General features: G+C 48.2%; 1 protein-coding gene across 1 annotated transcript; it reads left to right on the top strand.

Moving 5' to 3' along the window:
- Positions 1 to 1,897: 1,897 nt before the first annotated feature.
- Positions 1,898 to 12,604, top strand: ARSD (arylsulfatase D). Its single transcript, XM_016219791.2, has 9 exons — positions 1,898 to 2,166; positions 2,817 to 2,938; positions 4,971 to 5,096; positions 5,823 to 6,246; positions 7,810 to 7,946; positions 8,438 to 8,575; positions 9,377 to 9,539; positions 9,710 to 9,831; positions 11,821 to 12,604. Exons 1-9 carry the CDS (start codon positions 2,111 to 2,113, stop codon positions 12,183 to 12,185), a joined length of 1,653 nt encoding a protein of 550 aa, XP_016075277.2. The 5' UTR covers positions 1,898 to 2,110; the 3' UTR covers positions 12,186 to 12,604.
- Positions 12,605 to 15,492: the final 2,888 nt, after the last annotated feature.

The following is a 15,492-nucleotide window of genomic DNA, read 5'->3' on the forward strand; positions in this document are numbered from 1 at the left end:
CTTGCGCTCCGCCATGGGACCCTTGGTGCAGAGGAGACGCGCCCCGCCCGCCGCTGCCAGGTGCGCGGGACCCCAGGACACAGCCCCCCCCATGGGACCTGGGGCTGGGGGCCCGGGGTGGAGGTGGGGGAGAAAGTGGGGAGTCCAAAGTGAGAGCCCTGAGGGTGCACCTAGAATTCAACAAAAAGTCCGAGGCCTGTGCAGGGACGTGGCACAAAAGACCTGCGGTGGTGACAATTCCCGGCCCCAAGGGGCTAGAGGTCTGACGAGAGAAAGACAAAGGAGGGCGGTGGGCGGGGCCTAGCTGGGTCCTCCCCAAAAGTCTAAGGCACGCCCCCTGGCCCCACCCCCTTTGCCTAAAAACGTTTTAACCCCAGCCTCGCGAGCACGGCTGTTCCCTGGAGCCCCACAGTCTAAGACACGCCCTCGTGGCCCCCCCCCTTCCTGCGGCCCGACCTCCACCGCCTTGCCCTGCGCTCCCCTACCCCCAACGCTGAGTCCCCTTCTCCCCAACCCAAAACAGCCCCCCCAAGACAGCCAGTCCGGCCTTGACCCCCTCCCCCTCAACTCGGCGGAGGCCCCCACACTCTGGCCACGCCCCAGTCCGGGTCCCCCTAGAGCACCGCTGCTCTGCGCCCTGACTCTCCCCCGGGTTGAAATGGGGGAAATGGGGACCCCCCCACACCAGGACGGGCTGGAATTGGGATCAGGGCTACCCCAGCTCCGTGCCCCTCCGGGTTCTAGCGCGGGGAGAGCCCGGGAGCCGCCGCGTCCGCTCCGGGTCCCTTTACGCGCAACAGCCGCCTGCGCGCTCCGGGCGCTCGAGCAACGGGCCTTTCAAATGCGCGGTAACTATGTAGCGAAAACAACTCTGCTGTATCCCCGGGTCCCGTCTGGGGTGCTTTGAATCACCCTACATGTAGCCTTTTAGTATGTAAGTGCCCCGATGCCCAAATCTTCCCGGGCCCCCCCACCCTCTCCAACATGGCGCAGCCGGAACAACCGGGACTTTTGGCACCTTCGACCCCGGGAAAGGGAGGCGCCTGCACGAAACCTGAACGCCCCGCCTTGTACCCCGCCCTTCACTGAGTGAGACTTGAAACTTTGTATCTTCTTTACCCCGGTGCTGGGAAAGGAGGGGCCGGGATTCCAAAAGCAAACAGCCGTTTTTCGCACCGCGCTTACTAACATCCCTGCCGGCGCCTATTATATTATGCGAGCAATTGGGACAAAAGGAACCAGCGGCAGATGCATCTCTTTGGCAAATCCTACATTTAGTGGAAATGCGTAAACCTAGATTTGAAACAGTGACTTTTCATTCCACAGCATAGACCTGTGGACGCAAAGGGGCCACGTGCTGACCTTGAGGAGCTGGGGGGGGGAGGCCTGTGGGGGGCCCTGCAAACTCAGAGGCCTAAAGGAACCACCCAGGATGGTCTGAAATGAAAACTGTTTTAACTAAAAAGCAGTTTATGGAGGGTCGTCAGGTCCTAGGCCGGCATCTCCCCTCACAAAGGTCCATCTTTACCAGAACTGAGCCTGTCTATTGTCTTTTTTGCATCTACGATAACATATCGTTGGAATGTCCAAGTAATTTCCCTTTTTCCGGACCCCTCAGGGCACAGGGTTCCTTCTGTGGATACTACAAATCCCCTCGTTGTTACTGAGTTAATTGTTGACTGTTAACTATCCTGCACCGACCTGAGTAAAAGACGTGTGTCTATCATTTCTACCGAACCCAGAGGTTTCCCCGCTTTGCTTTCTCCCGCCTCCCTCATCCATCTGTCACCCGTGGATTTCGTGGGACCCACTTACGTCTCCTCTTTAGATTGTAATATATAAAACAAGGGGCAGACCTGCCGTTCTCCGGAACATCATCTCATCCCGTTGAGATTCTGCGTCCGGGCAAAATTTGTCCACAGTTTGGCTCAAATACGCTCACAAAAAGTTCTTCACAGGTGTGAAAGTTTCCTACGTTGACAGATCTTTCTTTTGCCTCTTGGCGTTTCCCTCCAGGGACTGCTGGCTGGTTCTAGTCACCGTATGTTTCCTCCTGAGGATTTGCGAATTAAAAGCAGCCGGTGCCTTTCAACCAAATATACTCCTGATAATGGCCGACGACCTTGGCATTGGGGACCTCGGTTGCTATGGGAACGACACACTGAGGTACCCTGTGCTGGTGGTGCTGGTGGTGGTGGTGGGGTGTGTGTGTGTTTGGCTGAATGATGCGTTTAAAATCAGCCTGTAGAAGGAAGGAAATTCCTGACTGCTTCAGATCTCAACACCAAAAAATATATTTTTCCAGGGAAAAAGAGAGCCCTACACCTCTCCAAGAACAGGGAATTGTAGTGGGTGGGTGTACGTTTCCTTTGGCTGCCTTAACAAGTGACCATGAACTGGGTGGCCTAAAATCACCAGGAATTCTTGTCCCCCACCCCCAATCCTGGAGACCAGACGTCTGAGGTCCAGATGTCCCAGGGCCAAGCTCCCTCCAGAGGCTCCAGGGAGGGTCCTTCCTGCCTCTTCCAGCTCCTGGGGCTCCAGGCATCCCCGGGCTGGTGGCCACCTCCCTCCCGTCTCTGCCTCTGTCTCCACGTGGCTTCGTCTCTGTGTCCGTGTCTCTTACAAGGACCCTGTCCTTGGGCGTCGGGCCCCCCTGACCCAGGACGACCTCATCTCAGAGCCTTCCCTTCATCCCACCTGCAAAGACCCTGTTTCCAAATAGAGTTCCTTCCCGATGCCTTTCCATGCAAAGATCTGCTGGAGCTGGACACACATCCCCCTTCCTGACAGTGACATGTGTGTGGTTTGCCCAGGACGCCCAACATCGACCGGCTGGCACGGGAAGGCGTGAGGCTCACCCAGCACCTGGCGGCCGCCCCCATCTGCACCCCGAGCAGAGCTGCTTTCCTGACCGGGAGACACGCTTTCAGATCAGGTGGGTGTCGTGGGGACCACCAGGAAAAGGGCCCGTCTGTGTCCGCTCGTTTGTTGTTTCGTAATTACATACATACTGTGTTTTATGCAGTCGTGGGGAAAAAAAAAGTTGTGATAATTGGAAATGCTGAAACCCTCCGGTGGTAGCTGACTGTGATGTCTGTTTAGTTGTTTAAATACAGGGTGTCCCCAAAAAATGTATATATTTTGAATGATTATAAAGTCCCTGTTTATTAGTATATAGTTCATTTTCAATATTTGAAAGAATCTATAGAAATGAATAATTTTTTTGGTCAACGCCTGTTTTCAAACTGATGACCCTCTGGTCCAGGCCCTGCTGATAATGCAAAGCAATGGAATCGTCAACATCAAGGATCATTTCGTGGGGTATCTGTGCTCCCTCAATACATTGACTGTTTCCGGTTACATACCGTAAACTTTATCTTTTATGTGTCCCCATAAAGTCTAGTGGATAAATTTTGTTTGTTCAAAGCTTAGTCTGGCGTCACCCATTATTTCAAATCCATTAAACCCGAAAAGGAGCGAAAATTAAGTGAGTGATCAGCCGTTAAACTGTGTGCACCCTGTGTCCCCCCCAAAAAAACCGCATACACACTTTGAATAATTACAAAGGCATTGTTCATACCTAAACTGCGTTTTCAAACTTCCAGTAGCATTTTAGGATGAATCTTCTTCGTTGAAAGCTCAGTCTGGCTGAAAAGAAACACCCACTGAGCTATACCAGCTGTTAAGGTGTCTATCTGTGTGTTTTTTGGGGGGGGGCACCCTGTTTTTGCAGCAATATTGATGTGAAGTCTGGGAAGGCGTTGGGGGCTGAATCACGCCCCCAGAAAGGTGTCCCATTAAGTCAGGGACGTGGGGATGGCGACTCGATGCTGGATGGTCCAGGAGGGAGGCAGCAGAGGAGACGCGAGGATGCGAGTGAGAAATTGGAGTATTGCACTTTGATGACGCAGGAAGCCGCCATGAGCCAAGGAATGCAGGCATCGTTTTATGTGTATATATATATATTTTTTAATTTTTTTTATTTTTAATATGTTTTTGTTGGTTTTTTTGGAGAGAGAGCAAGGGAGAGGGAGAGGGAGAGAAACATCAATGAGCAAGAGAGAGAGACATCGACCGGCTGCCTCCTGCACGCCCCCTACTGGGGACCAAGCCTGCAAGTGCCCTGACTAGGATAGATAGACAGATGACTATGGATAGGTAAATGGATATAGCGATAGATAGATGATAGACAGATGATAGATGATAGATAGATGATGATGATAGATGATGATAGATAGATGATAGATGATAGATAGATAGATAGATAGATAGATAGATAGATAGATAGATAGATAGATAGATAGATGATAGATAGATAGATGATAGATAGATGATAGACAGATGATAGATAGATAGATATAGATAGATGATAGATAGATATAGATAGATGATAGATAGATAGATGATAGATAGATAGTCAGACAGACAGACAGATAGATAGATGATAGATAGATAGATGATAGATAGATAGATAGATAAATGATGATAGATAGATAGATGATAGATAGATGATAGATAGATAGATGATGATAGATAGATAGATAGATAGATAGATAGATAGATAGATGATAGATAGATAGATAGATAGATAGATGATAGATATAGATAGATAGATAGATAGATAGATAGATAGATAGATAGATAGATAGATAGATAGATGATAGATAGATGATAGATGATAGATAGATAGACAAATAGAGTCATGTGAAGGCTCAGGGGTTCTCAGCCTCAGCACCACTGACAGTTGGGGCTGGGTGATTCCCTCTGCTGAGTCTGCCCTGCGCACTGTAGGATGTTTATACCCACCAGACGCTAGTCGTGCCCCCTCCCCCAATTGTGACAACCAACACCAATCCCAGACCCTTCAGACTGTCCCCTGGAAGGAGGGGAGGGCAGACTCACCCCAGCTGAGAGCCCCCATGGCTGCCAGCAGACACCAAAATCTCCCTGTCGTCTCTGCTCTGCAGGCATGGACGCCAGCGATGGAGGATTGCGGGCCCTTACCTGGATCGGGGGCTCTGGCGGACTCCCCGAGAATGAAACCACGTTTGCAAGAATCCTGCAACAGCGCGGTTACGCAACAGGCCTCATAGGTACCCCTGCTCCTGCCGTTTGGTCCCATTGAAAAGCAGGGTTTTCAAGATCCCCTGTTTCTACAAGGGAAAGGGGTCACGGGTCAGAACCAAAATTTGGTGCCTGATCCATCTGACTTCTCTTTATTTTTATTTCTATTTTTTTAAATTGATTTTAGAGAGAGAGGAAGGGAGAGGGAGAGAGAGAGAAACATCAATGATGAGAGTCATGGATCGGCTGCCTCCTACTCGCCCCCTGTTGGGGGCCATGTGTCCTGACTGGGAATCGAACCGTAACCTCCTGGTTCATAGGTCGATGCTCAACCCCTGAGCCATCCGGGCCTAGAACATTCTTTATCTTTCAAATTTCTATCATATTTCTCCTCAGTTTCAAATTCTGCCGTTTCCTACCTCCTTTTTCATGGGAACGTCCGAATTATCCTGACAGCGTGATTTGTTTCAGACAAATATAGGTTTGGGGCCCTGTCTGGTTTGGCTCAGCGGTTAGAGCATCAGCCCGTGGACTAAAGGGTCCCCGTTTCAGTTCCAGCCAAGGACACAGACCTGGGTTGCAGGCTCAATCCCTGGCCCGGTCCTGGCACGTGTGGAAGGTAACCAATGGATGTGTCTCTCTCACATCGATGTTTCTCTCTCTCTCTCCCTCTCCCTGAAATCAATAAAAACGTATATATATGTATGTATTTTTTAAATGTGGGTTTTTGTGCAACTGGCTGTTTCTATCTGCAGGAAAATGGCACCAGGGTGTCAACTGTGAATCCCGTACAGACTTCTGCCACCACCCCCTCAGCCACGGATTCGACTATTTTTACGGGATGCCTTTCACGCTGGTGACGGACTGTGACCCAGACTATCCACCCCAGCTGCATGTGGCTCTGAGAATGAAGCTCTGGCGTTACACCCAGTGGCTGGCCTTGGGGATCTTGACCATGGCAGCCGGCAAGGCCTGCGGGCTCATCTCTGTTTCCTGGGGAGCGGTCGTGGGGGCGGCCATCCTCTTCTCTCTGTTTTTCGTCGCCTGGTACTCCAGCCTAGGGTTCGTGAGGCGCTGGAATTGCATCCTGATGAGAAACCATGACGTCACCCAGCAGCCCATGGTTTTGGAGAGAGTAACAAGCCTTCTGCTAAAAGAAACAGTTTCCTATATTGAAAGGTAATTCAACCCCCATTTTTGTTCAGAGTTTTTTAATTTATTTTTATTTTTTATTTATTTTTTAAAATATATCTTTATTGATTTCAAAGAGAGGACAGGAGAGGGAGAGAGAGATAGAAACATCAAGGATGAGAGAGTCATTCATCGAGCCCGCAACCTGGGCATGCGCCCTGACGGGGAATCGAAGCCTGATTACCTGGATCCTTGGTCGACTCTCAACCTCTGAGCCACGCCCAGCTAGGCTGTTCAGATTTTTTTTAATTTTATTTTTTAATTACAATTGGCATACAATGTTATATTAGTTTCATATGTACAACATAGGGGTTAGATATTTATATACCTTACAAAGGGACCCCTCTCTCCCCCCCAAAAAGGCTAGTGCCCACCTGGCACTATCTGTAGTTATTACAATATTATTGACTATGTTTCCTGTGCTGTACTTTCCACCCCCAGGACTATTCTGTAACCGCCAACCTGTCCTTCTCAATCCCTCCCCCCTTTTTCACCCAGCCCCCCAGCCCTCCCTCCAGCCTGGTAACTGTCAGTCTGTTCTCTGTGTCTATGAGCCTGTTTTTGTTTTGTTTGTTTCTTTATTTTGCTCATTAGAGTCCACATATAAGTGTGAAATCATAAGTTATTTGTCCTTTTGTGACTGACCTGTTTCACTGAGCATAATACTCTCCAGGTCCCTCCCTGCTGTCCCAAAGGGTAAGAGAGCTGCCTTTTTCACAGCTGCATAGTATTCCACGGTGTAGATATACCACAGCTTTTCTATCCACTCATCTACAGATGGGCCCTTGGGCTGTTTCCAGATCTTAGCTCTTGTAAATAACACTGCAATGAACATGTGTATATATATATATATATATATATATATATATATATATATATATATTCTTTCGAATTAGTGTTTCTTTGAATATATTCCCAGAAGTGGAATCATTGGGTCAAAAGCCAGTTCCATTTTTAATTTTTTGAGGACCCTCCACACTGTTTTCCACAGTGGCTGCACCCGTCTGCATTCCCACCAGCTGTGGACCAGGGTCCCCCTTCTCCACACCCTCACCAGCACTTGTCATTCAGTGATTTGTGGATAATACACATTCTGACGGGTGTGAAGTGATACCTCATTGTGGTTTTAATTTGCATCTCTGATGATGAGTGACGTTGAGCATCTTTTCATATGTTCCTTGGCTGTCTGCGTGTCTTCTTTGGAGAAATGTCCATTCAGGCCCTTGGCTCATTTTTTAAATTGCATTGTCTCTTTTCCTGCTGTTGAGCTGTATGGGTCCCTTATACATTTTGGAAATTAACCGCTTATCGGACGTATCGCTGGTGACTGTTAAACCCTCACGTTTTTAAGAGGAGATGAGTTCTAATAGCATTTGAGTCTCTGTATCACCTTTGGGATTTTGTACGCCCGCCTTTTGTGCAGGCGAGTTTGAGGAACCCAACCTTTTATCTGTAGCGGTTTCCAAAACTCAAGTCTCTCCTTCGCCATAACGGACCCCTTAGTGTCGACACAGATGCTGTTCTGCTTCAACGATGTTTCTCTCTTTTCAGGAATAAACACCGGCCGTTCCTACTCTTTGTTTCCTTGCTGCATGTGCACGTCCCCCTTACGGTCACAAAGGAGTTTCTCGGGAAGAGCCAGCACGGTTTATATGGAGACTGTGTGCAGGAGATGGACTGGCTTGTAGGTAACTCAAGACATGACCCAGCATTACTTACTTTGGGCCTCACCATTAAAGAACGGTAACCGCCCCGCCGGCGTGGCTCAGTGGTTGAGTGTCGACCTATGAACCTGGAGGTCACGGTTCATTTCCCGGGCAGGGCACAGGCCTGCGTTATTGGCTCGATCCCCAGTAGGGGGCGAGCAAGAGGCAACGGATCAATGACTCTCATCATTGATGTTTCTCTCTCTCTCGCTCTCCCTTCCTCTCTCTGAAATCCATAAAAATATATTTAAATATATCTATTCTGGATCCTACTGTATCAGAACAATGGGATATATCTTGACACATTGCAGTCACATCCATCACTGTGGTCTCCTGGAGATGGGTCTCTGCGCGTGACTTTCCACCAAGCGGTGACTTAATACAGAAAGCGGGTGGAGAGGGGGGCTGATGGCGCTCTGGTCCCCGATGCTGTTTTATTGACTTTGTCCTGAAACGTGTCGTCTCTCCTGAAGGTAAAATTCTCGATGCCCTTGAAGAGAATGGTCTGACAAACCGGACGCTCACGTATTTCACCTCGGACCACGGAGGGCATTTGGAGGAGAGAGATGACAGGCATGGCCAGCAGGGGGGATGGAATGGAATATACAGAGGTAAGACCCCTGGACGTAGGGTTCAAGGGCAGATGCACCCAGGGAGTCCCATGAGTGAAGGGTGAACACTCAGTGGAAGTCAAAAAAAGGTGGGTTCAGCCGTGGCTGGGTGGCTCGATTGGTTGCGTGTCATCCCGGGCACCAAAGGATAGCAAATTGGATTCCTGGTGGGGCACATACTTAGGTTGTGGGTTCGATCCCTAGTCAGGGTGGGTATGGGAGGCAGCCCATCGCTGTTTCTCTCTCTTTCTCTCAAATCAATAAAAACTTGCCCTCGGGGAAAGATTAAAAAATTTAAGTGGATTCAAGGGGCATTTTTTGAGCATCTCCTATAGACCACATTTTACCTCGATGCCAAGATAGAGAGATAAAGACATGTGGTCTTCCCTCAAAGGGTTTACATTTTAATGGACAAGAGAGATGTCAAAATAAATAACTAATCGCCATTCTGAATGAAAGGCGGGGTGGAGACCCTAGCCCCAAGCTGTGCGTGTCCTTGTATTTCAATACATCACGTCGCATGTGGGGTAGAACACGCTCTAACCACTGGGCCACACCAGCCAGGGCCCATGTCCTGTTTCTTCAGGGGATCACAGAGACCCCCGAGTTTCCCGGGTAGAGGGGTGGAGTCTTCCTGCTTGGGGGGGCATCACAAGATTCTGGAATAATCAGTGTGTCCAGTTTGGGGTAATACAGGCCCCCTGTGCACATGGGTATCTATGTACATACACACCTGTAGGCAGGTGTGAGTCTAGACTGGAAAGTCTCATGGAGCGTTCTAATAGTGTCATTTCCTTACAGGTGGTAAAGCCATGGGAGGCTGGGAAGGTGGGATCCGTGTCCCCGGGATATTCCGGTGGCCCGGAGTCCTGCCTGCAGGCCAGGTGATCCATGAGCCCACCAGCCTGATGGACGTGTTTCCCACCGTGGTCCAGCTGGCGGGCGGCGAGGTGCCCCAGGACAGGTACACGTGCGATGAGACCACCTGGTCCCCAATTTCTGAGATCTTTCGCATTGAGGGGGGAAAAAACCTCCATATGGGGCCCTTGCAGCCTCGGGGTTTTATCCCTGGGTGCAAAACACAGCCCACATGCCTTGGTCTGATTGCTTCCTGCTGTCTCTTTCCTGAATCAGGGTGATTGATGGCCGTAGCCTGCTGCCCTTGGTGCAGGGCACTGCCGAGCACTCGGCACACGAGTTCCTGTTTCATTACTGTGGGGTGGATCTCCATGCAGTGCGCTGGCACCAGAAGGACAGTGAGTGCAACGCCTTCCCGGACACCGTGGGGGCGGGTGCCCGTCAGGCTTCTCCAGGGAAACGGAAACAAGAGGGCCTGTGGGGGCGAGGATGCATAGAGAGGTAGATGGATGGATAGACGGATGGATGGATCGATGGAGACAGAGAGAGGAAGAGATTTTAAAGAACTGAATCACGTGGTTTTAGAGGCTGGCAGGTCTGAAGTCGGCAGCGCAGGCCGGCAGCCTGTCAGGTATGGAGACTGCTGCCTTGAGTCTGACGATTGGAGCATCAGGCAGAATGTCTGTGCTGTGGTCGGGAGGCAGAAGGTCTTCCTCTTTGTAGACCCTCAGTCTTTCTTCTGTTAAGCTCTTCAACTGATTGGGTGAGGCCCACCCACACTAGGGAGGACAATCTGCTTTACTCCAAGCCTACTGATTTCAATGTTAAACTTATGATAGATGATGAGAGATAGATGATAGGTAGGTAGGTAGGTAGGTAGGTAGGTAGGTAGGTAGGTAGATAGATAGATAGATAGATAGATAGATAGATAGATAGATAGATAGATAGATAGATGATAGATGATAGATAGATGATGATAGATAGATAAGATAGATGATAGATAGATGATAGATAGATAGATAGATAGATAGATGATAGATAGATAGATAGATAGATGATAGATAGATAGATTAGATAGATAGATAGATAGATAGATAGATAGATGATAGATGATAGATGATAGATGATGATAGATAAGATAGATGATAGATAGATGATAGATAGATAGATAGATAGATAGATAGATAGATGATAGATAGATAGATGATAGATAGATGATAGATAGATGATAGATAGATAGATGATAGATAGATGATAGATAGATAGATAGATAGATAGATAGATAGATGATGATAGATAGATAGATGATAGATGATAGATATGGATATAGATGATATAGATATATAGATATAGATATAGATGATATAAATAATATAGATATAGATATAGATATAGATATAGATATAGATGATATAGACAGAGATAGATAGATGATAGATGATAGGTAGGTAGGTAGATGATAGATAGATAGATGGAGATAGAGACACCTTCACAGTGATATTCAGACTAGTGTCAGACTGCGTATCTGGGCATCGTAACCTGGTCACGTGCACACATGAAATTCATTGTAACAGGGCAGATTCTTTTCTTACCAGCTGAGAAAAATCAGGTCCCAGGCGGTGCCATGTTGATGGGGGAAGGGATGTGTTGGCTTCACTTTGTGATGTCCTGTGGCTGGTTCTATTATCGGCCCTGTATCCAAATGAACGCCTTGAGGACACAGCCAGACCTTGGCCAGTCAGGCTGTCGCCACACCATGCTTGCTAGGCGTTGAACGGTTAAGTCATAGGGCAAAAGAGTAAGAGTATTCCAATGGCACCTATGATTCTAACCCCCACACAGAGCCACACGGAGCCCTTTGAGGTAGGTCGCTTTGCTTTCTCTGTGGCTGGAGCACAACACACGCACACACACAGGGACGCTCACATGCACACAAACAGTTGTGCACACACACATGCACACACACATGGACACAGATTTGTCAACATTGATGTCAGATGTACACAAGTCTCTCTCTCTCTCTTTTTAATCTTTACCCGAGGATATATTTTCCATGCCTTTCAGAGAGGAAAGAAGGGAGGGAGGGGCAGAGAGAGAGAGAAACATCGATGTGAGAGAGACACATCGATGGGTTGCCTCCAGCATGCACCCTAACTGGGCCGGGGATCGAACCTGCAACCCAGGTACGTGCCCTTGGCTGGAATCGAACCTGGGACCCTTCAGTCCACGGGCCAATGCTCCAACCACTGAGCCACAGCATCCAGGGCTCTTCTTACTTTTACATCACATGCGGTGTTGGTGACCACGCCCCAGTGTTAGTACCTGGGCCAGGTGTTTATCATTGATCAGGTTCCTGCTACCCTGACCACATCCCTGTTTGCATTTAGGTGGACGGCTGTGGAAAGTTCACTACATGACACCGAGGTTCCACCCCCCGGGAGCCAGCGCCTGCTACGACAAAGGCTTGTGCCCCTGCTCCGGGGAGGGCGTGGACCAGCATAGCCCCCCTTTGCTCTTTGACCTCTCTAAAGACCCCTCAGAGGCACAGCCTCTGTCCCCCGGCTCTGAGCCCCTGTACCACATGGTGGTCGCCAGGGTGGGTGAGGCGGTGGAGGAGCACAGAGCGACGCTGAGTCCCGTGGTCTCTCAGCTCTCCCTAAGCCACATCATTTGGAAGCCGTGGCTTCAGCCCTGCTGTGGGACCTTCCCTTTCTGCTCCTGTGACCAGGATGGAGACCATGGGGAGATGTGACCTCGCGTGGTCAGGGTGGCTGCCGCCAGGAACATAGCGCAACACCTGTTGGCAATGATGTGGAGAAAAGGGAACCTCCGTGCGCTGTTGATGAGAATGCAGACTGGGGCAGACACCATGGAAACAGTAGGGAGGGGCCTCAAGAAATTAAAAATGGAACCGTCGTTGGACCCAGGGACCCCACTTTTGGGTATTTTTCTTTAAATAAGTTTTTATTCATTTCCGGGAGAGGGAGAGAGAGAGAAACATCAATGATGAGAGAGAAACGTCAATTGCCTGCCTCCTGCTCGCCCCCTACTGGTGATCAAGCCCACAATCTGGGCATGTGCCCTGACCGGGATTCGAACCAGCGACCTTTCGTACACTGGAAGACACTCAACCAACTGAGCCACACCGTCTGGGCCGCTTCTGGGTATTTATGTAAAAACAGGGTCTGAAACAGATTACCTGCACCCCCACGCTCACAGAAGGATTATTTACAACAGCCAAGACATGGAAACAAACTAAAGGTCCATGAATAAAGATATATACACACACTTTGAATAATTATAAAGGCAGTGTTTATTAAAATACATTTCATCTTCAAAACTGAGCTCTCAGCTGTTCAAGTGTGTATACATGTTTTGGGGGGGCACCCTGTGTGGATGTATGCAATGAAATATTGTTCATTCACCCACGAGAAAGAAGGAATCTAAAGAGCAAAATACATGAGCATGAAGGAATTATAAAAAACACAGGAAACAGAGCCCCATTAAAACAGAGCCAGAGCTGCCATTCCAGAGGAACTGCCTTGCACGCCTGATGCCTCAAACCTCTGGATGTTAAAACAGGACAAAATGACCCTTGCACAAGGCCTAAATCTTAATCCACTTGGCCAAGTCAGTACACCTAGAAATGCTTTTCCTCCCAATGCTTCTTCTCTCTGCCCCAAAAGAATGAAATATTTCTACAAAAATGTGTTTTTTAAAATCCTTTCTACGTTCCAAAATGTTAGAGTATGTATAGGTCAAATCACATCTCTCGGGGACTGAACTTGTATGATTCTGTGGTCCTGGCGTTATGCTGTACAGATTCTGGCTCTGATGTTATTCAGAACAGTGTCATACCTCCTACACGGATGTTATTCAGAAGTTGTCCAAATGGTCTTGGGTGTCTCATGTGCTGTTGTAGAACATGTCACAATGCCTGCCATAAAGAGAGAACTCAATACCATGGGATGGATGGATGGATGGATGGATGGATGGATGGATGGATGGATGGATATGTGGATGGATATGTGGGTGGATGGATGGATAGATGGGTGGATGGATGGATGGATGGATGGATGGATGGATGGATGGATGGATGGATGGATGGATGGATATGTGGATGGATATGTGGGTGGATGGATGGATAGATGGGTGGGTGGGTGGATAAATGATGGATGGATGGATGGATGGATGGATGGATGGATGGATGGATGGATGAGTGGGTTGGTGGATGGATAGATGAGTGGGTGGATGGATGGATGGATGGATGGATGGATGGATGGATGGATGGATGGATGGATGATGGATGGATGGACGGACAGATGATGGATGGATGGATGGATGGATGGATGGATGGATGGATGGATGGATGGATGATGGATGGATGGATGAGTGGGTTGGTAGATGGGTGGGTGGATGGGTGGATAAATGGATGGATGTATGGATGGATGAGCTCAATGCAAGGAAAAGGACAGCTTCCCTAGATCTATGCACTACACTGTTACCCGCCATTTTGAAAAACCCACTTGGTAATTTAAATTTACTACAGAACAAAGGCAGGCAGCCACATTCCTTCGCTCTCTTAAATAGAAACCATTATGCTGATTGCTCAGAATGCACACAGACATACACACCAGAAGGGAGACCACAATGCTGTTGTAAAATTTTAATTGAATACGTTAGCTTCCACCCAACACCAGACTGCAAAACAGACATCCCTGTTGAACATACTCCGTAAGCCAGAGAACTGCTACCTATAAACACGAATTCTCTCCAGGGAAGCTGAGCCAGACTCAAACATTCCTCACTTGGACCACTTCTGTTGCAAGCACACCTGGCTCAGGATTCTGTTTTTCATACCCAAACACCATAGCACAGAGCACCTTCATTCTTACCCTGGAGCAAATGTATGGCATTATTCTGACGGTTGATCACTACCCCGCCCAACCCACTTAAGGCTATTTTCAATGAACCCCTGGAGTATCCCATGTGTCACAGCAACTAAGATCAGATCATTAAGCACCCATAGAGAGAAACAGCCCCTTTATAACTCACATCTTGCACAAGCTAATACAACTAACGACTCACCCAGAATCCCTTAGCCAAGCTTAATTGCTTCAGATGAAAACGTGTCCAAACAGCCCAGCCAGTGTGGCTCAGTGGTTGAGCATCGACCCATGCACCAAGAGGTCACCAGTTTGATTCCCAGTTAGGGCACATACCCAGGTTTTGGGCTTGATCCCCAGTAGGGGGCGTGCAGGAGGCAGCCGATCAGTAACTCTCATTTCATTATTGATGTTTCTATCTCTCTCCTCACTCTCTAAAAATCAATAAAAAACTTATTAAAAAAAAAAAAGTGTCCAAACTCACCCACTGAATTTTAACATAACCCTCTGACCTGCTTCCAAACCTGTGTCTAATTAACCTGTGATTTTCAATAGCACATACATGATGAATAAATGATTCAAACATTTAAAAAATATCATTCCTTCTGTTTCATACAGTGACGTTCGTTTATAATTATAATTACAGTGGGCATGGAACAGTAACGCAGTGAGATGCTCCAACATACTGCACAAATTCACAAAATTAGGGTACTTCTGAGAATGAGGTTTCCTTGAGGAAGAAAGTGTCCAGTCTCATAAAACTGAGAATTCTCCACAAAGAGCTGAGTTTAAATGGCTGGAAGAGCACGGCGACTCGATACATTATTTGGAAGTGAGGTAGCGAGACCCAGCAAAGAGCACTGGAGCGTAAAGGGCTGCACATGAATTTGCCTCCGAATAGCCTCTCCAGATGCTGTTATCATGAGTGAGTCATCACCAGACATCACATGGAGTAAACCCTTGCATCAGTGGATGGGTGAATGGATGGATGAATAGTTGCATGAATAGTTGGATAAATGATGGATAGATAGGTGGGGACGGATGGATGGATGGATGGATGGATGATTGCATGAATGGTTGGATGATGGATGGATGGATAATGGTGGGTGGGTGGGTGGGTAGATTAATGGTTAGATGAATGGATGGATGGATGGATGGATGGATGGATGGATG

The sequence above is a fragment of the Miniopterus natalensis genome, chromosome X (assembly GCF_054644295.1).
Source record: "Miniopterus natalensis isolate mMinNat1 chromosome X, mMinNat1.hap1, whole genome shotgun sequence".
NCBI lineage: Eukaryota > Metazoa > Chordata > Mammalia > Chiroptera > Miniopteridae > Miniopterus > Miniopterus natalensis.